We start from the raw sequence: 26,997 nt of genomic DNA on the forward strand, positions 1-26,997 counted from the left end.
GTTTTCTAGAAGGTGTTTTCACCCTCATAAGAAAGGTTCAGTAGTGCTCATAGAGATGAATACTGAATCCTTTCACAGGAATGCATCTATTACCAATTATTCTGTAATTGCATTGTTTTCACATGATATACTCTGTATCTGTGAGTATTGATTTCTAAAATGGTGGCTGAAAAATCAGAAAGCGTACAAATAATGTTACAAACAGTAAACCTGAAGCAAAGAGAAGAATGTTGTTATCAAAGCTACTGGTCACAAAATGTAGATCCACTTTCATAAGAAACCAAAGCAGGTAAATGCATTACTAGTCACTGATGTGATATTTATCAGTCTTGTGAGCTAACAGAATCCAAACATGTGTTACCAAACCTCCACCTCTCCTTATTTGTTCAGAATGATAATCTGTTGAGCAATTAGCTGCAGCATAACACAACATCTCCACCCACACACTGCATATGATCTGCCATCTGTTCTCCCTTAGCATCAAATTCCTAGCCAGTCTCTGAGCATCCCAAAGCATGTTCCATTTTGATGTCACAACAGTTTCTGATTTCCTCTCTGAATTTAAATACTGGGGAACTCCTTCCATTCTCAAAATCCTACATGCTTCTTTTTCATCTTTCACACATTGTTCTTTCTTTTCCATCAAACCCTTTAGTTTATCACAGGCGTGTTGAAATACTATCTTGGCAGTGGTGGTGGATAGCATATGAGGGCGCATAGCAAGGAGGTACATCATGTAGTTGGACAATAATCTGGCCATTTTGATTTTGGGGCTTGAAGCATTGCCGTGAGCATCTGAATAGTAGCATATATCTGTTGCAATGTGCCATATTGTGATGCTTTTGTCGAAGTCTCGTTTAACACTCCATTTGATGTCGTTGAGCGAGTCATACCTGCTGAGTGACCACTCCCCTCGTTGGTTGAAGTGCTTTAGTCTTCTGACTCCATCAATGTCTTTCATTTCTTGGACTATCAGAGCTTTCAGCTCTTGGGGAAATTTTATGCGTGTCCTGCACCTGTTCTTTCTCAACCCCACATCAAAGTCCCGGAATTTTAGAATTTTTCCACACCTTATTGGCTTGTCATGAATGCAAAAGCTTAGCAAGTTGAACTGTGGCAATGAGTTTGAGCACCTTTTCCAACTCCTGGCTCTGGGTCCAAGAATTCTGAGGCATGGAATCATGAATGGAAGATCTTGGTGCTTGATCATTTGAATTATGGCCCAATCTGAGAAAGGTAATTGTGCAATCTGGTATGCCTCCATGAGAACTGCTCCTCCTAACACCCCAACTATAAAACATGCTTTCCAATGGCGTGAAAAGTCTTGCCTAAATATGACTGAAAATCCACACAGTGTTAGCACTAAATTGAAAAAGCTTATGACACGAAGAATACAACCTGGTTTGGTATAGATTATAGGTGCCTTGGTGTACAACACATCGTACATGAAGCTCAGCTCTGCATCTGTGATGTGGAAGATGTCTTCTGGAGCATACTCATCTATAGACATTTGGGGTAGTGATTCATACAGAGGCTGGTAGAGCCAGTGCTCACGATGAGGCTTCAATGAGATAAAGCGGTAATACGCCTTTAAAATCAACTCTATGTTTGGAATATCCTCAGGAAGGAATCTGAATAATGCAGGCATGTTGGCTTCTTGGTCAATCTCTTGAATGGTGATTATGCCCGATCCTTTACTAAGTGCTGACTTTAGAGCCCAAACAACTTCTCCATGCTTGATTAGTCCAGATACAAGTAATGGCAAGTAGAGAAAAGAGAGTTCTGAATGTGTCCAACTCTTTATGATGATCCAAATCACCACAGCCACTTGGAGAACAAGTGTGAGCAACTGCCTCAGCCCCAGTCTGTTATCTTCAATTGAGTATGCAGTTATGGCATCTGGATTTCCAATTTGCACCAGAAGCAATGGTGCAAAAAGTGCCTTCAGTTCACGTCTTATGTTGCGTTCGTTTGGATCACTTTCAGGTATTACTGTAAGCTTTCCTATGATGATTTTTTGAAGGGAAGCAGACAGCAAGTAGGTGAACCAAACTGTGAACCTTATCCTCATACCTGGAATGTCCTTTCTGCGGCTTCCATACACTGTGAGGATCACTTGGATGGTGAAACTCAATAGCATAAGCATTTCCAGGCCCCAATTATCCCATAGATCCTGTACTTCTTCTGGAATGAAACTTACGTGCATGTTTTCTTAAATTGTAAGATTATGTTTGTGTGTGTAGATACTTGCATAAAACACCTTTTCATAAAACACCTACCACATAGAACCTTGAGGATCCTTAACTTGCCATGTTTCTGCTCGTTCATGTGCTGCACTTGTGGATGCTTGCCTTAGTTATAAGCTAATAGCGCATTACCAATCATTCTGGATTTGCATTATTCTAGTTGAACTATTTTCTTACTCTACATTTCACACGGATCATGAGAAGCTGAGCACTTTTTTAAAGGGAAAAATTGATGGATTGTGTTACTCAACGAGTACTGTAGAACAAAACAAAAGTAAGGTATTCTTGTAGTGAAGGTTCTATAATACAAACATTTTCTCATTATGTTGCTTAATGATAACAGGGATAGCAGCAATGACAATTAAGAAACAGATTAAGAAAAACCATAAAGCTGAAAATTGTTTGCCTGTTGCATAAGGCACGTCTGCTTTTAATCTTTTATTGATAGAAACGAGTTATAAAACTGCAGCCACTGGAGTCACGTGAGCATGGCATTAAAGCAAGTGATTCTTGAGGTTGTGTTTGCCTCACCAGTCATGAGGAGTAGAGATTAAACTCTCTGCTTTGTGTGCAATTCACTCAGTTTCAGCAATTACAGAAAAATTCTCCATCTTAGCCATATTAAATTATTATTATTCTTTATATTTATTTGTATATTGTATATTTTTTAATTTAATCTCTAAATTAAATTTAACCTATATTCTCCACATTGAGTTTACAATTAACTTTTTTATATACTTTTTAATCATTTTAAAAGTTTTATATAAGTATATGTATATATAATTATTGTAAAAATATATTATAATAATTACCAATATTGATATATACATATATATTAATGCTATATGCGTGTAACAATTAAGACACATCCATAAATGTATTTGTTTCAACTTCGTTTAGAAATAATGTTATATCTAGTTGAATCAATTTTTTCCAAAACATTTATAGGAGAAAAAAAAATTTAAAAACTCAAACTTTTTTATATATTTATTTATAATAAGCCAATTTGCAGAAATTTTACTGCAGGTATATATATTTACTATGTATTTTTTATATTTTTTCTATTTGTCCCACTTATCTTCATAATTTTATGGTATAAAACTAATTGTTCTTCAAAGATAGATTTTTATTATTGTACATATGCGGCGTGTTTATTTTTTGAAAATATTTTTTTAAGGATATGTGGCATCGTATTGTGTTTAGTTTATGAATTCGTTTTATTTCGTTCATTATTTTGATTTTGATTTTATTTTATTTGTTGTTTTAAAATTGTAGATTTTTATATTTGCTTGCGTCTATTTTTATGGAAAAAAATTAACTAAAGAAAAGTGAATTAAAAAATTAACCTTTTATATCAATTAATTTAGCCGTTTGCAAAAATGTAAAACTCTCCTAAGATTATCTACTTGATGAAGAACTAATTTGAAATATTTAAATTTTTTTGAGTAAGCTCAACAAAGTGCACGTAAACTTGTGATAATTGAAGTAATGAAAAATTGTTTTTTATTCTAGTTTCAGCCAAATGAATTACGTCTTGTTTTTTTTTTTAAAAAAAAACTAAATTTTTTAAAAGGCTCTACTATAATAAGAATATTGTGTAAGTATTTTTTTTTCTATTGCTTCTAACTAACACAAATATACAAAATCACTTCTAACTAAATATACAAGCTTAGATTCTTTATTTTATACAAAATCACTTCTAACTAAATATATAGATTCTTTATTTTATTGTGAGATAAAAATAAAAGTTTTTCTTTTTCTCACCAAGTCGCTTTGTCGTATTAGATACAACAAAGAAAAAAATGTTGCTTTGAAGTATAAGAAAAGCTCTTTAAGATAACATATGAAGCCTAAGTACTCCTAGAATGAGAGAACTTGGTGAAAATTTTACAAATATGGTTTACTCTTTATTACTTTAGTATCAAATGATTTAAAGTTTTAACCCTTAACAAGTAAGCTTAATAATATATATATATATATAAAGGTTATATCATATGATTTTATGTAAGTGATAGTTGTTCTGCTTGGCGATGATCTTTAGGATTCATGAGTAAGATCATTGTTTTTTGCGTGTTGATATTCTATTCAAATGTTTCAGAGCATAATTGAGAGTTGGTAGTTTTTTATCTATAACTTTTATTTTTCATTCTTTTTGTTATGTATGAAGAAGATTTTCACCTTATATATAGTTTTGTCCTTATGGTATGACAATGTATACAATCTAGGGAATATAATGGCTAATGGTAATGTACCCACCAAGCAGTCATCCCAAAAGAGAATATTTTCACCAGATTCGACTTTCCACTCGATATAATTATCAAATTAGTTTACTTGTTGCCCTTCCTCACATGCTTCTCCACCACTTTGATTCATCATTAATTCTTCTATTCAAACTAAGATTCTTCCACGATCCATACTTAGATTCTGGAACCTCCTTCCAAAGCCTATGATTTTCGGTGCCTAGTCTCCATTTCAATTTTGCTAAGAAAGTCAAGTTGAATTTTTTGATATCCCTTATTCCCAACCCTTCCTCCTTTGGTTTACATATTTTTTTTCCCATTTAATCCATGTTATCTTCCTCACTTGCACTCCTCATCCCCAAAGGAAGTTCCTTTGAATTTTTATGATAGCTTTGCATATATTTTTGGGTGCTTTGAAAAATGACAAGTAAAATAATGGGATAGCAAAGATGACCAAATTTATTAGGCAAACTCGCCCAACAAACAATAGTATTTTTCCCTTCCATTTACAAAACTGTTTTTTTATTTTACATGCCAGAACTACATTCTCTTAAGATTCCCACCTACAGACATGCCTAAATACTTAAATGGGACATCATATAACCATAATTCAGAATCTTAGAGAATTTTCCCATTGTATTTGGTCTATCCACATACCACCTATCTTACTCTTATGGAAGTTAACCCGTAGTCCTGACAGTAACTCAAAACATCTCAGTACACTTTTATAATCATAATATTTTGTAGACTGAGCTCACATGAAAATAGAGTGCCATCAACAAATTGCAATAAGTTTACTTTTACCTCCTTACACTCAATCCTAACCCATTGGTATAATTTCTTTTGGACCACCTGTCTAACTAACCATGCTAAGTCTTCTGCGGCTATAAGGAAAAGAAAAGGGGGTCATATGGTCCCCTTGTATAAGCCCTCTAAAGGGATTTATTTTCTGTGTTGGGCTTCCATTCACTAAGATTGGTATTATTGAGGACTTCATACATGTCTTTATCCAGCCTATCCACTTGCTACAGAAGTTCAATCTCCTCATCATATAGTACATGAATTCTCAATTGATTAATTTGTAAGATTTCTCATAATCCACTTTGACTATGACTACTCTTTTCTTCCTCTTTCTACTCTTTTCCACTACTACTAGTGGGTTATCTTTATTGGGAACCATTGTTATGAATGATGCATTACATCCCCTCAGTATGTTACCAGTATTTTGGAAGTGGTCAACAACTTCGACTATATCTTGTTTTAAGGTTTCCTAATTATCCTTAATTATAAGAAAGTTTGAAACCATCAAGCCCTAGACTCTTAGTACTCCCACACTAAAAGATTGCTTCCCTATTTATGCCTCCTCAATACAACTTATAATCCTACTTCTAATTCTATATTATTATCTATCCTAATACCAATTCCATCTATAGCACAAAACCTATTTTCAAAGAAATCTTTTATCGCTTGCTTAACCTTAGGAGGTTCCTCACACCAGGTTCATTGGTTGTTCACTCTTTTCACTTCATTTTTCATTCTTCTCCTCCTAATTCTAGAATGAAAATATTTAGAAATAGGATCACTCTGCTATAGTCATTTAGTCTTAGCCTTTTGTTTTAGGGTTGAGACTTCCTTATTCCTTACTTCTTTTAACCGACTGAGCAGGTTTATGCGTTCAACCCTTGTTTCCTCATCTAAGCTACTTTCATTGTACATAAATCTTCTAACTACTTAACAATTTATTGTTTCTTAGTGTTACATGCATCCAAAGACCTCCTTATTCCATGTTCTTAGGTTAGCTTTCAATCTCTTCAGTTTCTCTTTTAATATTACCATTTCATTCCCTTGTACAATGTATGAGTTCCAAAGTGTTTTTATCTTTACATTAAACCTAGGAATAATACTACATGCATTAAGCGTCCTGAAAGGTTTGGGTCCCCAATTAACGGATTTAGTCTTTAAAACAAGTGCATAGTGATCCAAGACTTGTCAAGGCATAATATATTACTTAGAGTTAGGCCACTTCTCCATCCAATTAGAGGGTGACTATAATTCTACATATCCTACTTTTAGTTGTGTCATTGGGTCTAAACTAAATATATTTCCCCTCACTAATGACACATCAAATAACTCAGCAAACTTATGAATTCATTAAAATCCCCTCAGTTCTCTTTTATTACTCCCCCAAATTTATCCCATTTTTTTCACTATACTTCCTAACAGCATTAAAATCTCCCACTAGACACTGGTGTTTGCAAATTTCTTCCAATTTTAATTTAGTTTTTTCATCATTAGAGGGTGAATATACATTTAAGAAAAAAATTGGTTACCTACTATTATCATCATGTATGAATATTATTTATGTTATGTAAATGTTTTTTTCATTTTAAATATTTATATTTATATATGGTATTATCAATGTTAAAGACCAAATCCTCTTTTTACATAAAAAAATTACATGAGATTTTTGAAAAAAAAAACCTTCTAGTTTCATCATCCTTTTAAATTAGTTTCTCTAAGTCCATGGTCATATTAGATTAGATATGTTCAACCATCAATATAATCAGCATTTGAACTTAATAAGGATATACAAAGATGATTCTCCAATATAAAACTAACTTCCATAAAAATAACACTAAACAGTCCATAATCAAATAATAATTTTCACGCAAAGAAAACTTAAGACTGTAGGAAGCTAAATAATTTGATTTACACTATTAAGGGAATGATGCAAAATTACAAAAAGAACATCATGAGTCTGTCAAGGAAAAAAAAGTGATAAAATATGGTTATTTTGCATCTTTTGTTGTGCTCTTTCTTGAGATGCTTATTTTGTTTCCAACTACAACAAATAAAGAACTTGCCATGCATCCAAGATCAGTTTGTTCTTTTCTGATCAGAGTCTCACTATCAACAAATTACTGTTCCATATTCACAAACTGAGAAATATAATAAGCCTGATGAAAAAATAAATCAGAAGCAACTCCAAACAATCTTCTACTTCTGGCGTGCATTTTCAAGTCTCAAACTCATCACAATGGAACATATGGGGCACAAAGCTGTTGAGCTCGCTGAACATGTTTTCAGCTCCTTCTCCATATATATTGGAATCTTCACACTCGAAATAGGTCTGAATGTCATCGGGAAATGTGCACGGCAGCAACTCAGACTCCGACCTTTCCGTCGACAAATCCGCGGCGGAAGTCATCTCCATCATCTCCTTGAACTTGGACGACTGAAGCAAAAGTCCTAGGGCTGACGTGGCGCCAGATGGTCGAGGCTGAGCCATTGTCGATTCTTGACTCTGGAAAAAATTGAACCCTTGTTGTTCATTAGAGCTTGGGGTAGAGTTGGTCTCAGAATTAGGGTTAGGGTTAGCGTGAAGAATGTTAGAGTTCACAGTGTTATCGTTGTTGTTGGGCTTAAGCCACTTGATGTAGCGGCTAAGGTCGAAATTGGTCACGGCGTTGAGTCCTCGATATTCAATAGCTGCCATGTCATATGCTGTGGCAGCTTCTTCTTGTGTTGCTGTAAATATCGAAAACATGATCCATTTAAACTAATTTTTCATAAATCACAACAATTATTTGTTCTAGCTAAAAATTAAATAACCAAAATTGTTGATATACATAACTAATTTCTCTCTTTTTTTTTCCTTTCTCAATATAAATAAAATTGTACTACTTTAGTTTATCTTTAAAATTTGTTGATTTTGATTTTCTTTTTCTTTTTCTACATTAACATTTATTTAACCTTCCTTCCATAACTTTTAATTTGAAAAATTTAACCACAAAAAATTCGTTCTAAAATTTACATTTAAAATGTGTGTTAGAGTGTACAATGTTATAGTTTTTCTTAAACTTTTCTTTATATTGTTTCATTTATATTTCTTTGTAATGTCATCTAAATTTGTTTCCTTTAAATTTAAACTCAGATGAAAATTATCGTAAATTTTCTTTATTGAAATTAGGTTAATATGAATACTTTGTATATACTAAAACATTATTTAATGTTCAAAGAGTTTTTAATAAAATAAAAATAAAGTATAATTAAAAGAATATTCTTAAAATGACAAATATTTTTCTTAAGAAAAAGACTATTGTAGGGAAAAGAAACAATCTTAAGCTACTATTATTATCGTAAAAGAAGAATTGAGGGTGAAGTGTAACATTTACTTAATTTACTTACGATAGTTTTAATTATTTATTGGTTCAAATCCTAACTCAAATAAAAATAATATTATTAAAAATTTTATTTAAAAAAATAAAAAAGAAGTGGTACCGTAAGTTCCGAGGTAAAGATACTTGTTGCCAAAAACCCTGCCAATCCGAGCCTCCCATCTTCCGTTATGATGGTGTCTGAACATTATCAATCAACAAATTTGAAAGAAAAATAGAAATAAGAAATCATTTTTTATATGATAATGCATTTTACGTAAAAAAAAAAACACTATAATATTTTTTAATTTAATTTATTTCCAACAAGTGATATATTTCCAACAATGAAACTTTATAATCATATTTACTTGAATCTAAATTTAAAAGAGAAAACATCCAAATGACATGAGAAAAGAATAAAAATGAAAATAAATAAATAAAAACAAGAGAAATCCCGTAACGTTATTGTAAAACACATTTTTATGTAAATTTCCAAATGAAAATTTTCTGTGGTTAAAATTTTCAGACTAAATGCTAACTTTTGTTAAATAAATATCAAGTCTCAAAAATTTTTCAGATAAAAATCTGTGAGGACAATTTAATTGTTATCTAATAAATAAATAAAAAACTTTAAGGCCAACAACTTCTCTTAGAAAGATTAAAAGAAGAGGAAAGTTTAACTTTTTATCAAACAAATTAAAATAAAAAAACTTCAAAGTCAACAGTAACTATTAGAAATATTAAAAAAATGTGCCGAACGTCTATTAATATTAAATTTTTAATAAAAACTATAAAAGACTATTATATAGGAACCTAGGGAGTATTGTATTCCCTCCCTATCTATTTTCAATTAAGAATTATAATATTTTTTAAAATTTTAATAAATATTCATAAGATATTATATTTTATTCTACTCATTTCTCTATCACAATATATATATATACTAATTAAAAATTAGGTAAAATGAAAATAAAATGACAGAAAAGCAATTAGCTTTGTTTTAAATATAAAAAATTACAATTAAATAAAATATTTTTAAAAAAATTGAACACCTAAAAGAGAGAGGAGGAAGTAGAATGTACTTTTACCCTTTTTTTCATAATTTTTTAATTAGAAGCGGTTTATATTATGTTTTAAAAGAATTATAAAATAAAAAATTTAGAGATAAAAAATAAAGTTTGATAATTTAGAGGGCAGAAATAATATTTAATCATAAAATAATTTCTTCTCTTCATTTTCATCTATTAGTTTTGTAAAAATTAAGGAATAAACTTTTTTTAATTCTAACAAAGAAGTGAAGCAGTAAACTGTATCTATCACAATAAATATATTTAAAAATTTGCGATATTCAACTCTATAAATAACGAATAAATAGAACAATATGCTTTTTTTTTAAATTGCATTTTTTTTTAAATGTAGGGAATAATACCTTGCAACACCTCTGTATTTAGACACTCCACGAGAAAAACCGCTGCTTTTCCTGCAATTTATTTTAATTTTTTTATAAAGAAGGCGAAAATAAGGTTTTGTTGAAGCATAAAAGAAGGTGGAAGAAAATTTACCTTCTTAATGATCCAATGTACTCTTCCCGTGATTGACACTCCATTTCTTTCACTTCATTCTGGTAGGTTGATAACTACAAATGGGAACAAAAATATGTTATTTTTTTTTCTTTCTCAACATTAACACATTTTTGTTACGAAAAAATAATTATTTTTCTGAAGTATACTTTTTCTTTAAACATAAAAAGAAAATTTCCCCCATTTTATTCATTAAACTGATCATTCACTAGTGTTGTCGCAATTCGATTAAGAAAGTATTTAATTTGGTTTTTCTTTCACAAATAGTGTAATAAAATAAAATTGGACAAGTGGTATTTGTCAGGTAAAATTTTAATTTCATATTAAATTGAAGTTGTATTTGTAGAACTTTAATTATATCAAATTCCATGTACAATTTGTCCAATTCTAAAATAATTTATTTTCCAATTCAGAAAATATCAAATTAAATTATATCATTTTGGAGAAAAAAAACCATCTAATTCGGATTTCTGATTTCCTTTCTAGTTTTTCTCCTCAAAGAATTTATGATTCCCCAAAAATAAAGAATCTATTTTGATAAATAAAATGGACCTTACATTCTTAAAAAAATAATATTATTTGAGAAAAAGTTGAAAATGACTAGAGAAAAGTGTTGTTTGAAAAGAGAAAGAGAGTACTGGAAAATTAAGGATGGTATCTTGACCCCAGTACTTCAATGCTGCTAGATCATAAGCGTGTGCTGCAGCCTCTTCATCGTCATAAGCACCTTCAACAACACATTATATATGCTCCATTAATTATTCCATTACTTTTTCTGTTCATAAACACCAAATCATGTAATATCTTAGGATCACTATGCAATATTATGGAGACATACCGAGGTAGACTAACGTAGGATGCGAAGAACCATTGCCAAATCCAAAGGAAAAACGTTAGTGACTTCATCATGATAACTACTGCATAAAAATCTGAGTATATTCTAGCTATCTAATTAGTAAAAGAAGAAGAAAAAACACAAAAAAGGACATGGCTAGACAGGATCATGAAACCTTGTCGTCCTTTCTTGTTCTGTGACTCATTCCAGCAATTCTTGTCCCACAAATGAGCTTCATATCGGCCTGTCCATCGGTGCCTATGAAATTGTAAGAAATCAAGGGAACACATGTTATCGATGTCCCAATAACAAGAAAATAAAAAAATGTATTTGTAAGTTATAGATTTAAGGTAATAGCAACAAAATTACGAATTGAAATGATAAGAAAGGGAGACCTAACCTAGTGACTCCTCTGTATATTGAGCTGCGTTGAGGAGGGGAATCTCTAGGGACACTTCTTCTTGTTCGTTTGACCTTGGTGGGGACAGTGTTGGTTGCGTTAAGGTTAGTGTTAGTGCTTGCATTGGTTTTGTTGTGTCTTTGGTGCTTCCCCATGGAAAGAAAGTGAGAGCAGAGAGAAGGATATTTTTGATGGAAGAGAAATATGACTTAGTCGTGAAATGAAGAGGATTTTAAAGTGAAGGAAAAGGGAAAAATTGTGCTGGCAATTACAGGGGATAGCCGGCTATGGATCGTTGTTTCTGGCCGTCTCCCCAACCGGCTCCACTGCTAAATTCTTTCTTCCTTGTCTTTACTTCAACTTTCATTCTCACATTATTTACATTCATTAAGTTTTTTCATTTGTTTTCTTCCCACATAAACAATTATTCTCTGTTATTCATTGTTTTCTATTCTTTAAGATATAGTAAAATAGTTTCATCCACCCTCATAGATGACACGGGAGGGAAAGGAGTTGAGAGACTGTGATGATGACAACTTGGTTGGATTATTAGTTTTTTAAATTCTAGGAGTTCTATGAGTGCCATTTGAAGGTTTTTGCATGGATGTAGTGTAATTTTTTCCGTATGCTACAGTTTTGGGTAAAAAAACAAATTTCTACAAAGATGGATAAGTTGTGTACCACTAGGATGATTTTATTGGATGGTTTTGTGAGAACATCAGCAATTTGATGATTGGAGGAGATTGACAATAGTTGAAAGAGTTTGGATTGTAGTTTTTCACGTACAACATGATAATCTATTTTTATATGTTTTGTTCTTTTATGGAAACTTGGATTGTGAGCTATATACCTTGCTGATTGATTATCACAGTAGACAATAATTGAGTTCTGAATTTTTATTTTGAATTCATCGATCAAATATTTTAGCCATTGAATCTCACAAGTTAGAGTAGCGAGTGCACAATATTCAGCTTCAGATGATGATCATGATACAGTAGATTGCTTCTTGGATTTCCAGCTGATCAAGGAGGAGCCCAAGAAAACATAAAAACTAGTTGTTGATCGCCTAGTTTGTGGACAGCTTGCCCAATCTAAATCGCAAAAATCTTTGAGTTGGATATCATAATTTGCAGGAAAGAAAATCCCTTGTTCAGGAGTTCCCTTAATGTAAGGTAGAACTTGATGTGCAACATTGTGATGTTATGAAGTAGGTGCCCGCAAGAATTGACCTAAAAACTGAACGCAATAACATATGTCGGGTCTGGTGTTTGTAAGATATATTAGCCTCCCAATGAGTCTTCGATAAGCAGTAACATCCTTTAAGATAATTCCTTCTTAAAACGTGTTTTTTGTATCCTTCATCATAGGCGTGACACAAGGCTTAGCAGCAAGGAGACCAGCGTCATTGACGATGTCTAGAGCATATTTTCTTTGCGAAACATGAATGCCCTCATTAGATCTGTCTATCTCGAGACCTAGGACGAACTTTAAATCGCCCAAGTCTTTTACTTTAAAAACTTTGTTTAGGTGTTGTGTCACTTGTTCAATGTCAGATATAGATTTTCTTGCAAGAATAATGTCAACTAGCAACATAGTAAAACTGTTTTCATAATTTTTTATGAATAAAGAATGATCATAAACAGATCGAGTGAAACCAATTTTGTTAAGAGAAGAAGTAAGTTTAGCAAATCATTGTCGGCTTGCCTGTTTCAAGCCATATAAAGATTTAACTAGCTTGCAAACTTGTCCAATTTTGACCTTGATGCCACATGGAGGTAACATGTAAACTTCCTCATTTAGTTCCCTAGGTAGAAACACATTGTTTACATCTTTAGAGAGAATATAACTTATAAATGCTTATTTATATAAGAGAAAAATGTCATTGGTAAATGTTTTACAAATAAAGTTCATTCTCTCTAAGGGCCTGTTTGCTTCCACATGAGTACTATTCACGAAGACGGAAATGAGAAGCATCTTCTTGTTTGTTTCCAGTGATGCATGAAGGAGAGGAGAAGTGGAAATGGAAAGTTGAAGGGTTTTTGGTTCTTCTCACTCATGAAGAGAAAGTTGAAGGGAAGAGGAGAAAGTTAAATAGATTTATCTAAATTACGTTTTTACCCTTAATATATATAATAAAAAATAATTAAAATCATTTAACTTTTCTAATATTTTTAAATAAACTGTACATAGCCAAATAAATAATAATAATAATGTAAAATCTTACTAATACTAATAATATAAATATTAAAATTAATTTATAAAATAATAATAATAAATGCAAATCAAATAATTTTAATAAAGAATAATAACAATAATAATATTAATTATTTTTATTTTATTTTATTTTATTTATATTAAATATTAATAATTTTATTAATAATATATATATATAATTATTTATAAAAAATAAATTTATATAATAATAAATAATATTAATCATCTAAAATACTTAATTAATTTTTTATATATTTCTATATATATAACATAACATAATTTAAAAATTCACATATAATATTAAAATTATTTAAATAAATTAACTTAAATAAAAAATAAATTTTAATTAATAAAATTATACTTTAATTTTAAATTATAATTAACTAAAATATAAAATAGGATTAATCATTATTTATTCTTTTTTATATACAAGGGTAAAATTGTAATCTTACAAACTTTACTATTCAAAATAATTTATAATATTCTTACAACTATCACATCACTCACAAATTTTAATAAACTTTCCTCACACATCCACTCTAACATACCCCAATCCAAACAACCTCAACTTTCTTCACACTTTCTTCACACTTCCACTCTCACTCACCCTCAACTTTCCACTCCCCCACACCCTCTAATCCAAACACACCCTAAGTCGTCTAGTAAATAATCTTATAATCTAACATGTAAAAGCTTTATGAAAATTATTGCATGCACAACCATAAATTCATGCAAAAACACTTATAATCTTTTGTCTAAAATATGACATTTGGAGCTCGATTGTTGATCTTTGTCTTTTGTATCAAGTGTGTAGTATGATTACTTTTTGACTAACACCACTTTTCTATAGTACTCTATATACACGTGTAAGACAACTTTATCTTCTCCAAATTCCTTTATATTACTAACATTAACAAAGTGAACATAGAATTCGAAAAAGATCAAATATATAAATTAATATTAATAATATGTTAATGATAAAACAATTAAAAAATGTGTCGTGATTACACATGCAAACTCTATCAAAATTTACATCTTATAGACTATTTTATTTTCATATCACATCTAATCTTTATTTAGGCTTATAATTCATCTAGTTTCTTCACATGATATTTTGCTTCTTTAGCGTGTAAGCATAATTTAAATTTACCATAATTTTTTTGAATTTTGATTTTCTCTTTTAATTTGAATGAAAAAACAATAAATATATACATATCTCAATTAATTTTAAACCAATACGTACAATATCAATACATTTTAATTGATTACCTAAATAAGTTTTATTTATATATTAATAATTACTTTATAAATTAATTTCAATTAAAATGTGTTTTAAAATATTAAGTAAACCATTATTAAAAATATATATAAAAAATTAAAAGTTTTGGATTTAAAAAAAAATCAAAGTTGACACTTAAGCAATTACTTTATTATAAAAAATAATTTAAAGTCATCAATGTAGTTAACTTTTTCATAGTGAACTTGTCATTCCAATAACGATTTATCTAAATCCTTATTATTTTAAAATTAAGCTTAAATTAGTTTTAAGTTCTAAATACATTATTAATTTTTTATTTTGAATACTCAATAAATTATTTTTTGAATTAAGTGATTAATGAATTAGAAAATTTTGATTTAAATATCTGAAAAAAGTATTTGCTTATATTTTATCTCTTATCTTTTAATTTATCTTTAAAATATTTTATCTCTGAAGTTTTTTTTATATAGTGACAACCAATATATTTTTATGGTATGATGAGATACGCTATGAATACAAATAATAAAAATAACACATACTTTTTAACAGGATCATATTTCAATTTGACTAACATGTAAACACTAACAAAAAATAATTAGAAAAATAAGTTCAATTTATAACTTAATACTTGAAATAAAAGTTATTCATATATATTAATCACCTTATACTTATTTCAGCTATAAAATTATCCATTTTAATAATTATGAACCAAAATTGCACCACTCTGTTCAAAGAAACCCCTCAAAAGGGGACTTCACCTTAGACAAAGCCTAGTTTAGCGGCTGTGGTATTTCGACAAAATTCAGTAGAATGGGGTCACGACGACGACGTTTGGTCTCAGTATTATTAACACGTTCCTTTACCAACGTTCAATCTCTAGTCAACAATTGTTGACTAATTGTGAATTGAAGTCTGAGTTTGCGGTTTCAGTGTAAGATCCCAGTCTGTTGGACCTCTGATTCCGATTCTGATTCCATGTTAGGGTTTTAAAGGACACAGTTCCAGCTTCCTCATTCCCATGGAATTGAAAAAGGGAAAGCTTGTCAGGTATCTTAATTTGTTACGACTCCTTCGATTGGTTGCTAGAGCTTCAAGCTTTCAATGCGTGAATTTTAACTAAAAAAAATTTATTTTTTTTATTTGGGCCTTGCTCTGTACTATTCAAACTCGTTCCTTCACTTTAAATGAATAAAATTTTGTTTCTTAAACAATTTTAATTTTCTGAATTTCTTTTCATTTGAGAACATTGTGATGTATGATCTAAGAATTTTACGTTTTAGGTTCTACTCGGATGGCAAAAAGCAGAAAAAACCACTGTGGGGAGCAACTGAGTCTCCAGGGCTTAAGCCTAGCAATTTGCTGCCATTGGGCAAGAATAGAATTGGTGAAACATTTAGAATTAGCGGATCCAAGGTATTCCCGGAGGACCACGAGCCGTGGCGCAAAAGAATACTTGACCCTGGTAGTGAGATTGTGTTGAAATGGAACCGGGTCTTCATAGTTTCATGCTTGGTGGCTCTTTTTGTTGATCCGTTGTACTTTTATTTGCCTAGTGTGATAGAAAATACAGGGTCTTCATGTGTAAGGACAGACTTAACATTGCGCATTGTTGTGACCTTTCTGCGCACTATTGCTGACCTCTTCTACCTGTTGCACCTGATAATTAAGTTCAGGACAGCATATGTGGCACCAAGCTCACGGGTATTTGGCAGGGGGGAGCTTGTCATGGACCCAAAGAAGATTGCAAGAAGATATATCAGATCTGATTTCTTCATTGATTTTATTGCCACACTCCCTCTACCTCAGGTGTGTTTTTCTAGTGTGGCACTACTTGATCTTTTACATCATATAACTTTACTGCAAACTTCTCTGGTTGTTGATTTTGATTTGTGCCATAAAAATAGTGATAAAGATAATCTAGAAAAATATTTAGTCGGAAAAATTATCTTTACGGTAAATGTACGAGATTTTGAGTTCATTGTAAATTTCTAATTTTGGGCATGGTACGATAACCACTATATTATAATAATGTAATAAATAAAGCTAACTGTATTGGAGATTCTCCCTTTTCCATTCTGGGCCAACATACAGAACTAAGGTCATGAATCAATTAAGCAGGTTTGTCACTAAAAGGGTTCTTTCTTATCTTCCACCACTTGACCACTTTAGGTGGCCCATTTTTTGTAATGTAAGATCTAGATTCTTATATTATTGCTTTAAGTGATGCATATACACCGCCAAAATGAAATTTAATGGAAAGAGTCTAAAACATGGTATACTAATATGTCCAATTTGAGGGCAGTCCGTGATATTGCAAATACTTAAGTTATGCAAACATAGCAGTTTAGTTGGTTTACATTTTTGAAGTATTTTGCAGGTGAGGTATGTAGATAGCTGATTAAACTTTTTTCTCTTTCAGATGGTCATCTGGTTTATTATCCCAGCAACAAGAAGCCCTCAAACTGATCACAAGAATAATGCGCTTGCATTGATTGTTTTGCTCCAGTATGTTCCAAGATTATATTTGATTTTTCCATTAAGTTCTCAAATAATCAAAGCAACAGGAGTGGTTACAAAGACTGCTTGGGCAGGAGCTGCATATAACTTGCTACTGTATATGTTAGCTAGCCATGTATGACGTTTTGATTGGTTTTATGATTCTATTTTTAAATTCTCTCTCTCTCAAACACACATATCCACCCACCTACACATATGAACTCTTTGAAGTCTGAATCTTATTGACTCAAGTCTAGTTTTCTGTTAAAAGAAATTAACAGTATATGCTTCTATTTTTGTTATTGCAGGTTTTAGGGGCATCTTGGTATCTTCTATCTGTGGACCGATACACTACTTGTTTGAAATCCTTTTGCAAAAAGGAACAAAATCCTGAAAATTGCTTTGGCTACCTGGACTGCAGTTCTTTAAATGCTGAGCTGCGCAAGATATGGGCGAATAGTACAAATGTGTTTAGCAGCTGTGATCCCAGTAATAATGATATTAATTTCAAGTTTGGAATATTTGAAAATGCAGTAAAGAAACATGTTGTTTCTTCAGTCTTCATTCCAAAATACCTTTATTGTTTATGGTGGGGATTGCAGCAATTAAGGTATGACTTGTATTTCCATGAGTACTGAAAATTGATTTTATAATTGGTGCATATGATTAATTAATGTTTTGTTGAAATAGTTCACCTTGAGATTTACCTCATCTCAAGATGATGCTGACTGCAATGCTGATGTAAAAATTATAAGGTTTAAGATGGAGGAGAGAAAAGAGGTTGTCAATGCTCTAAAAAATGTTAAATTATTTCATATTCATATTAGACGTGTTTTATAATCCAAATCTCTAAATAACTTTTATAGTAATAATCTAGTTTAGGTATTGATGTAGCTCCATGATATGGTTCTAGGCCAACTGGTAAAGGATATACTGAATGAATAGGTCCATATACTGGACCAGTAACTAAAAGTGCTCACAATATGGAATGTCCATTCTGTGAAGGAATACGAATGGCCCTGGAATGAGTTAGTTAGATGAGGTTGCAGGTAAATGGCACGTGATAGCAAATGAGTATTTAGGAGTGGGGGAAATGAACATTGTGGTTTGTTTGGCAGGCATATAGCTGGGTAGAGAATATTTTTTTGGAGTTGCTTAGGCTTTGATCTTTCTTTCATCACTATAAAAGCTCATTGAGCTCTCCTTTTAGTCTAATAAACTCTATGAAACTGAATTCTATTGTCAATTTCTGTCACACCACCAATGTTGTCAAACTTGAGGATCGTAAGAGGATTGGAAAGGGAGATAACAAATCATAACTCGACTTGTAAGAGTTATGAGTATACGAAGAATTATATTCGTAGACTTGGGCATGCACTAAAAATAATATAGATGACAAAAATAACTTATAACAAGTCCTAAGTAGTAATATCCAATACATAAAACAACTCAAAATAGATTAAAAATTGATAAAAGTACTCAAATAAATCGGATAATAAATTGACAGATGTTAAATAAAAACAAACTATCCAAGGAAATCATTCATATTAAAACACAGAATAGTCATCCTGCTCCACATTATCTTCATTTTCATTAGTGTCATCTCCATGACCTTCATCATTATTAGCAATTGGAGGAACCTCCAAATTATCCATAGGTGCAACATCGCCACCACCAACATCTGCATCTTCTCCTCCATAGTCCATTGATCATCATAAGCAAGATCATCAAATTTATAGTAATTTGTTTTGCTAACATCCTTCTTGTTCAATCTTGATTTAGTCATCACAAACGCCACATCATTCATGGACTTTTTCCGTAAACAATTTCTCTTCTTGGTGTGAACCAAAATAATTATAAAATTAAGTAACACATCATACTAGCCTACTAGATGGTATAGGTAAATAATTATAAAATCAATTCCATAAATTTAAATTCATATCCTCTGAAAAGCACTCCAATTATGCTCACAATCAGATGAACTACAAGCCCACCATTCTGCTGGAGTTTTGATTTTGAGTGCATTTTGAGCAATTAGACTACCAAAATATCAAAATATGCTCTTGAAACTCCCAATCTGAGCATCAATCTTACCGATCTCATCAATGTCTCCCACCAACATGTCTAAACCGTCATACATTCCTTGCTTCACTTCATAATTAGCTTTAAACTCAACATTATGGTGCAACATGGGATAATATCCTCCAACATGCAATGGCCTATGCAATTGATTGTCTCACATTTGATTTTGTATCTTCTCTTTAGTAATATCCATTTCTTCATAAATAAATCACATGGTTGGTTTCTCATGTGAATCCACCATGCGCAAGGGAAGAGCATCCCTCATGGAATAAAAAATATTTTTTCCAAACTCCCTTATCTAATATCAAATTTTCCAAAAGCCTTCCATCTCTAGTCTTTACAAATTGTCTAGATTGTCACACGTTGGATGTGAACATCCTAATAAGCGATCATTTATTTTCATTCAAGCATCCCAAAGTCAAATAAGAACTGACAAAATGAGCATTGACTAGTCTTATCAAAGTTGCCCTTTGTTAAATTTGTGCAACGAGGAAATTAGATCAGTTCTTGAATAGATGTAGTAGGTTGGTTGTGATTTTCTTGCCATTCGCTATTGTCTCATGGTGGAGTGGTATTTTCTTCCCAAAATATTCCAACATTCAATCAATATAACGGGAAGCGCAAGACATCCAATTTTGTCTCTTTTGCATTATCAAGTCTCTAGTTTCCTTGTAGTTTGTTGCATTATCAGTTAGAATTTGGTTTACATTCTCTTGCAAATTTTGTTAGTTGTCTTACATATCTCAGAAGCATCAATAAATTTCAAAAAGACCATCCCTGGACCATTTGCCAGGAAATTAAGTATTGTCCTTCTCCTTCTACCAGTTCATGAATCTGTCATTATTGTGCATCCATATTTTTCCAAAACCATTTATGTTCTTCCAAAATCTAATTGGTCTTTTCAACCTGTTGCTTTAAATATTTCACCCTAATTTCATGGTATGTTAGTGGCTTAAATCTGACACCATGTTTGGCGACCAACTCAAGGATCCTCTTAAACTCTACACTCTTTGCTACATTAAATGGAATACCATTGTTGTAGAAAAATAGAGCAATTTCTTGGCATGCATCCCCTCTCTCGCTTCTCTTGAAAATAACATTGATAGGAGTTTGACTACCCATTTTCTCGAAAATACTTGATGAGTCATTACTCTCTTCTTCTTGCCTTAGTCTTTCTCCAGCATTTTTCAGAATCACCCATACTACGACTCCCCCATTCAAATTCTTTGCATCTTGATTTTTCAATAAAATTTTGGTGCAGCTGATAAACCACATCCAACATTAAGTTTTTAACATCTTTAGGAACTGTTATACATCCTCCTACATCTTTTTAAGTTCCTATTAGATGACGCTTCAATCAATAAATTCCACATGTTAATACTTTCTCACAATATTTACATTTCACATTTCTTGCTTTCCCACCAATTGAAACACAATGACTCCATGTATTCCTTGCTCCAAATCCATTTCCTCTTTTAGGAGCAAGACTTGAACCACCTTCAGCTAATGCCATTTTTCCCCTTCAGATTCTAAACAGAATAGAGAACTCCAACAAGAATGGAAGAAGCGAGTAGAACAACAAAAGAAGCAAGCGGACTAACAAAAAAAATGATGAAAACAAATAGCGAGTAGAAGAGAGAGCAACCAAAATAGCGATTGTGAAGGCAATGCCAGTGACTTTGAAGGCAACACCAACAACAATGGTCGTGACTCGTGATTGTTGCGATGCCGAGAACAATGAAGTTTTGTGTGAATGCTTCAATGGTTGTCAGTGATGGCAACTTTCATAAACAAAAATAATGTCAACGTCAAGAGGTGAGTTTGTCGTCGACTTGTGGGTCTCCTTCATTTCGGAATTGCAATGGGAACCCTAGCAGAACATAAGGGACATGTGTTGGACTTTATTTTTTCAGTCGGGTCAGGTCTTTTTTTTTGCCCACAATAGGCTGTTGAACCATAGCTTCACAAGAGGAAGGATCAACGCAGCGCACAATCCCTTGACTCAATGAGTATCAGTGCAATCTAGTAGTGATCCAAGCCTCACCCGATTCACCATCCACACCAGCTTGTGGCATTCTCCGTACTTGTAGGGTTGTGTGAGTTTGCGAGTTGATTTTAGTTACACTACACACCACAAGTGCAAGTCAAGCTTTATAGGTTATTTTTAGCCCAACCTTTGTTTTTTTTTCCACTTAAAAGGCACTTTAAACTTAAAAGCTTGAAATAAGAGCCTTAAGAATAAAGTAGCTGTATGACAGTTTTCATTTTTTTAGCTTAAAAGCTTTAAATCTAATGCCTACTATTTATTTTTTTAACTTTGATTTTATTTAAAACTAGTAAAGTCAAACTGTTTTAAAATTTATAAAATAAGTAATCCACACGTAATATTTTAACAACACTGCACACTACAAGTAGAAGTCAAGCTTTATAGGATGTATTTTTAGTTCAACTTTTTTCTCTCTTAAAATCCACTTTAAACTTAAAAAAATAAAGTAGAAGCTGTTTGGAAGTTTTCATTTTTTTAGCTTAAAAGCTCCTTTAAAGCTAAAGGCTACCTTTTTAAAAAAAACTTTGATATTATTTAAAAGTTGTAAAGTCAAACTATTTTCAAAAGTATAAAATAAGTACTCCACATATAATATTTTCCCTTGCCCTTCCTCAACTAGTGTGATTTCTCTATCTCTCAACATGGAAGATAGGATTGCTAAGCTTAACTCAACCTTATAAAACCGGCTTATAAGGTGAGGTTTGCATCCACTTATATACTATGAAATTTCCTTATCTCTAGTTGATGTAAGATCTCCTACACCCCCTTCACATCGAGACTCGCCAATGCATGCATGTGACTATATATTATGGGTGGTCGATAACGGCTTAATAGTGGGTGACCTGATAAGTCCAACAAACTCTCACTAGGATAGACTCTAAATGACTCTATACCATATTAAGGCCTTACCCATCCTATCTTATGATTGAGGCCTTACCCATCCTTACAAATTTGGCATATAAGATGATAGAAGCCTAAGCTTTTAAGCTCTTATAAGACACTATTTCTTTATAAGCCTAAACTTTCTTGATAAGATGTCTAAGATCTTCTCAGATGTCTAGGTCTAACATTTAAGTTAGTAAAGGGATGAAAAATGCTCTTATATGTAATGTATACGAATAAAATAACTATAATTGTATGTAGCACTGGGAGGGAGTTTGTTATGTCTTAATTTTAATATTTTAGAGATAAATGATATTGTTTTTTATGCTAATTTCTTAATTCTTTTGGCTTTGTTGCAGTTCTTATGGACAGAACCTAGATACTAGCACGTTTATTGGAGAAACATCATTCGCTATTGTCATTGCCATCTTAGGTCTTGTATTATTTTCCCATTTGATTGGGAACATGCAGGTATTTGCATATAATTTGTTTTCCGTGTACAAACAATTAATGTCTAAATTATCAAGAATTTAAAACAAATTTCACCTGTCACCTATTTCAGGTATAGAGTGGAAAAGAATTAAAATTTTCTTGATTTGTTAGGATTTTTGCAAACATTGTTTTTTTTAACAAAGAGGGATATGTTGTGCTACGAAACACAAGGCCAAATAATCTGTGTTAGACTTTATTAGAATAATTTGCAATCTACTATAGACTAATATAATGTGCAGTGTCTAGTTTTTGTTTGTTTGTTTAATTTGATTCCGCATTGAGGTTGTTTCTTTGGCTAGACATATTTGCAATCTATTACTATACGACTTGAGGAGTGGAGGCTTAAGCGAAGAGACACAGAAGAGTGGATGAGGCATCGGCAACTCCCTGAAGATTTGAGAAGTCGTGTTAGAAGATTTGTTCAATATAAATGGCTTGCTACTCGCGGAGTTGACGAGGAAACCATTCTACGTGCACTACCTGCTGATCTTAGCCGTGATATTCAAAGGCACCTGTGCTTAGACCTTGTTAGAAGAGTATGATTTCTGCTGACTGTTTTAGTTTCTACAAATCTTTCTGTGCTCATGTCCACAGTTTGAAGCATATTATAGACCATTGTTGATTGTTTCTTCTAGTTCTATCACAAGATCGTATTTTATGATTACCTTTAGTAGAAGCTGTGATGCGTAAATTTTTCACAAAAGGCTTTACTGTCTTGAAGATTTGCATTAGGTACATCGTTAGTTCGAATTATCTTGTGTCAGAGTTTGTCATTAGCAAGTAGGCTTCTTATTATAGAATAGAATAGAAGTTGGATTGAGAGATTGATTCTCATCGATGCCAATGAACGCAAAATGTTAATAAGTATAAACATTTACTCTATTATAAAGCATTTAAACAAATTCCTTTGTTTTCAGGTTCCCTTCTTCTCACAGATGGATGATCAGCTTCTGGATGCAATATGTGAGCGGCTGGTATCGTCTCTGAGCACTCAAGGCACCTACATTGTTCGTGAGGGTGACCCCGTCAGTGAAATGCTTTTTATCATTAGAGGTAGACTGGATAGTTGTACTACAAATGGTGGCCGGACTGGTTTCTTCAACTCAATCATATTGAGACCTGGAGATTTTTGTGGCGAGGAACTACTTTCTTGGGCATTACTCCCAAAATCAACCATTAATTTGCCTTCTTCAACCAGAACAGTTAAAGCCCTTAGTGAGGTTGAGGCTTTTGCTCTTCGGGCTGAAGACCTCAAGTTTGTTGCCAATCAATTTAGGCGGCTTCACAGTAAGAAACTGCAGCACACTTTTCGATTTTATTCCCACCATTGGAGGACTTGGGCAGCCTGCTTTATACAGGCTGCTTGGCGGCGATACAAGAAAAGGATATCTATGAAAGACATCGGTTTGAGGGAATCCATTCCTTTAGATGAGACAGTAGCTAGCGAGAGAGAACATGAGGACTATTCTGCCAGTTCAAAGACAGCTCAGGCTAAATTGAACCTTGGGGCAACAATTCTTGCTTCCAGATTTGCTGCTAATACACGAAGAGGAGCCTTGAAGATTAAAGATGACATGCCTAAGTTACCCAAGCCCGAAGAACCCGACTTTTCCACTGAAGCCGATGAGGATTAGTTACACTTAGTGGCATATGTTTTCAGATTCAGTGGCAACCTACATATTTCCGTGTGGATAATGAATCTGTAGGTCACAAATCCGGCATATCCCTCTCTGCATAAAGACCCTTGCTGGTAGATGATGTATTTTAACGAGTAAGATACAAAGGGGGATACAAGGTTATGCTCAGCGAATGGCTGTAATGTATTACTACTATACATGTATAATTATTTATGAAGTATTATTATTATATTAATAATTTTTTGTACTGTTTTTTGTACTGTTTTTTTATGGTATTTTTTGGGTTTTTTTTAACAAAGTTCTTTATTTTTATTATTTATGTTGATTATCAAAGTTGTACTTTTATTAAATAATTTTATTTAATAATTTTAGATTTTGTCTAAGAAAGACAAAGTTTTTAATAATTCAATTGACATTAATAAAAATATATAAATACCTTTTTCAAATTAATAATTTATTGTATAATTCATGTTAAGTTTCCATTTAATTATCAATATTATTTCATTTTATTCATTAATTTGTCAATACTATAATTTATATTTTGTTCATAAAATCATATGGAATGAAAATCAAAGCCAATAAATTTGTTATTTTTTTTTTTGATTTAATTTATGATTTAAAAAAATACTATGAATTAGTTTCAAAAAGTTTTACAAAGAAATGAAGAAGGTAAACATTGTAAAATATAAGATACACCACATTTTAAAGTTAAAATAACAAAGAAAACAAATACAAATTACATAGAAATTACATTAAATTTAAATTGTACACTATTAAATAATAAATTTCTTATTAAATAATAAATTGCTAAAAGACATGTAATTAATCCTATTTCTATAAGCAACACTTTAATAATTTTAATAATTTGTCTTTTTCATCGAAGAAATACACATGCACGTTTACTTCTGCTTATTTACAAATAGAATATTTTACTAAGTTATATAATATATTATTAATTACTAAGGTCAGAAAAATGAAGTGATATTATAAGATCCAACTTTGAAAAAATGTTGTGAAATGACACTTAGTAGTAAGACTTAATGAATGTAATAATGAATACATAGGGAGTGACAAACAATAAACCATTATTACACGTAATTAGTTATGGAAACATAAACAGATTCCAACAAAATAAACTTTCAAATTTGGATCAAATGAACAAATTAGATGAAGATAAAAGGAACATTAGATTGCAAAAAACAAACCGTTAATGAGATGAACTTAATGAACAGAAAAGATAAATGTAAGAAACATTAAACAGATAAGAAAACAAACTGCAGAAAACGAAAAGAATGAAATGAACAAAATGGGCAGAAAAGGTAAATGCAAGAAACACTAAAAAGAAAACAAACTGCAAAAAATGAAAAGAATGAGATGAACAAAATGGACAAAAAAGCTAAATGCAAGAAACACTGAACAAAATAGAAAAAAATGCAAAAAATGAAAAGAACAATGGACAAAAACAATAAACACAAGAAACATTGATCAGAAAAGAAAAAAAACAAGTAACTTTGATCAGAAAACCCAAAAAAGCAAGCAACTAAGAACAACTCAAAACGTAAGAAACATAGAACCATAAACATAAATAAAACGATAGAAAATGCACCACAAAATGAAAATTAATGATAAAAGAATCACCTTTTATGTTCGGAGCATATCAAAGTTTGAAACTTTAATGAGAAACTCCAAGAACAGCGAAAAACATAAGAAACATAAAACGACAAACATAAATAAAACGACAAAAAATGCACCAAAAAATTGAAAATGATAAAAGTCTCACCTTTTATGTTCGGAGCAGTTCAAAGTTCAAAACTTTAATGAAAAACCCCAAGAACAACGAAAAGCATAAGAAACATAGAATCACGAACATAAATAAAATGACAGAAAATGCCCAAAAAAATTGAAAGAAATGATAAAAGTCTCACATTTTGTGTTCGGAGCAAATCAAAGTTCGAAACTTTAATGAGAAACCCTAAGAATAGCGAAGAACATAAGAAACATAAATAAAACGGCAGAAAATGCACCAAAAAATTGAAAGAAATGATAAAAGTCTCACATTTTATGTTCGGAGCAGATCAAAGTTTGAAACTTTAATGAGAAACCCCAAAAACAACGAAAAGCATAAGAAACATAGAATAAAAATCATCATTTGCGAATAAAAAATACATCAAAACCCAACAAAAATGAAAAGAAATGATTAAAGAATCACCTGTTCTTCGACAAATGAAAAGAGGAAATGAGATATGAATGGGTCTTTGCACCTATATATTCTCAAAAACCAATCTTGATAACCATTTCAAAATTTTAAAATTCAAAAATCACGCCAAGTGAAAAATACCTTAAAGAAGAGATTTGTAGTGGTGGTAAGGCAATGAGCAAAAGGTGTGCAATTGCTAAATCGGTGAAAGAGAAGGGGAAAGTAGAAGAGAGA

The 26,997-nt window shown here is 31.6% G+C and overlaps 3 protein-coding genes across 3 annotated transcripts; 1 reads left to right on the forward strand and 2 right to left on the reverse strand.

The window, feature by feature from the left end:
- Positions 1 to 301: 301 nt before the first annotated feature.
- On the reverse strand, positions 302 to 2,206 carry LOC137822391 (uncharacterized). Its single transcript, XM_068627278.1, has one exon. It carries the CDS (start codon positions 2,204 to 2,206, stop codon positions 302 to 304), a length of 1,905 nt encoding a protein of 634 aa, XP_068483379.1.
- A 5,296-nt stretch (positions 2,207 to 7,502) lies between these two features.
- LOC137821661 (AP2-like ethylene-responsive transcription factor At1g16060) lies at positions 7,503 to 11,625 on the reverse strand. Its single transcript, XM_068626361.1, has 8 exons — positions 11,459 to 11,625; positions 11,234 to 11,316; positions 11,062 to 11,070; positions 10,862 to 10,950; positions 10,206 to 10,279; positions 10,073 to 10,123; positions 8,768 to 8,844; positions 7,503 to 8,014 (listed from the first exon to the last, which is right to left on the reverse strand). Exons 1-8 carry the CDS (start codon positions 11,611 to 11,613, stop codon positions 7,503 to 7,505), a joined length of 1,050 nt encoding a protein of 349 aa, XP_068482462.1. The 5' UTR covers positions 11,614 to 11,625.
- A 3,984-nt stretch (positions 11,626 to 15,609) lies between these two features.
- LOC137820294 (cyclic nucleotide-gated ion channel 17-like) lies at positions 15,610 to 24,813 on the forward strand. The gene is made up of 7 exons (XM_068624284.1): positions 15,610 to 15,977; positions 16,211 to 16,736; positions 17,350 to 17,562; positions 17,735 to 18,036; positions 22,797 to 22,908; positions 23,229 to 23,465; positions 23,847 to 24,813. The coding sequence occupies exons 1-7, from the start codon at positions 15,949 to 15,951 to the stop codon at positions 24,561 to 24,563; spliced, it is 2,136 nt and encodes a 711-aa protein (XP_068480385.1). The 5' UTR covers positions 15,610 to 15,948; the 3' UTR covers positions 24,564 to 24,813.
- The last annotated feature ends 2,184 nt before the right edge of the window (positions 24,814 to 26,997 follow it).

The sequence above is a fragment of the Phaseolus vulgaris genome, chromosome 9 (assembly GCF_000499845.2).
Source record: "Phaseolus vulgaris cultivar G19833 chromosome 9, P. vulgaris v2.0, whole genome shotgun sequence".
NCBI classification, from domain to species: Eukaryota; Viridiplantae; Streptophyta; class Magnoliopsida; order Fabales; family Fabaceae; genus Phaseolus; species Phaseolus vulgaris.

Bases quoted from the DNA above. Each gene is read 5' to 3' on its own strand.
- LOC137822391 (XM_068627278.1), bottom strand. From the start codon at position 2,206: ATGCACGTAAGTTTCATTCCAGAAGAAGTACAGGATCTATGGGATAAT.
- LOC137821661 (XM_068626361.1), bottom strand. From the start codon at position 11,613: ATGGGGAAGCACCAAAGACACAACAAAACCAATGCAAGCACTAACACT. The intron at 11,317-11,458 runs GTTAGGTCTCCC...ACAATTTCATAG, and splicing joins ATATACAGAGGAGTCACTAG to GCACCGATGGACAGGCCGAT. The intron at 10,124-10,205 runs GTAAATTTTCTT...AATAAATTGCAG, and splicing joins TACATTGGATCATTAAGAAG to GAAAAGCAGCGGTTTTTCTC.
- LOC137820294 (XM_068624284.1), top strand. From the start codon at position 15,949: ATGGAATTGAAAAAGGGAAAGCTTGTCAG. The intron at 17,563-17,734 runs GTATGACGTTTT...TTGTTATTGCAG, and splicing joins TGTATATGTTAGCTAGCCAT to GTTTTAGGGGCATCTTGGTA. The intron at 23,466-23,846 runs GTATGATTTCTG...CTTTGTTTTCAG, and splicing joins GCTTAGACCTTGTTAGAAGA to GTTCCCTTCTTCTCACAGAT.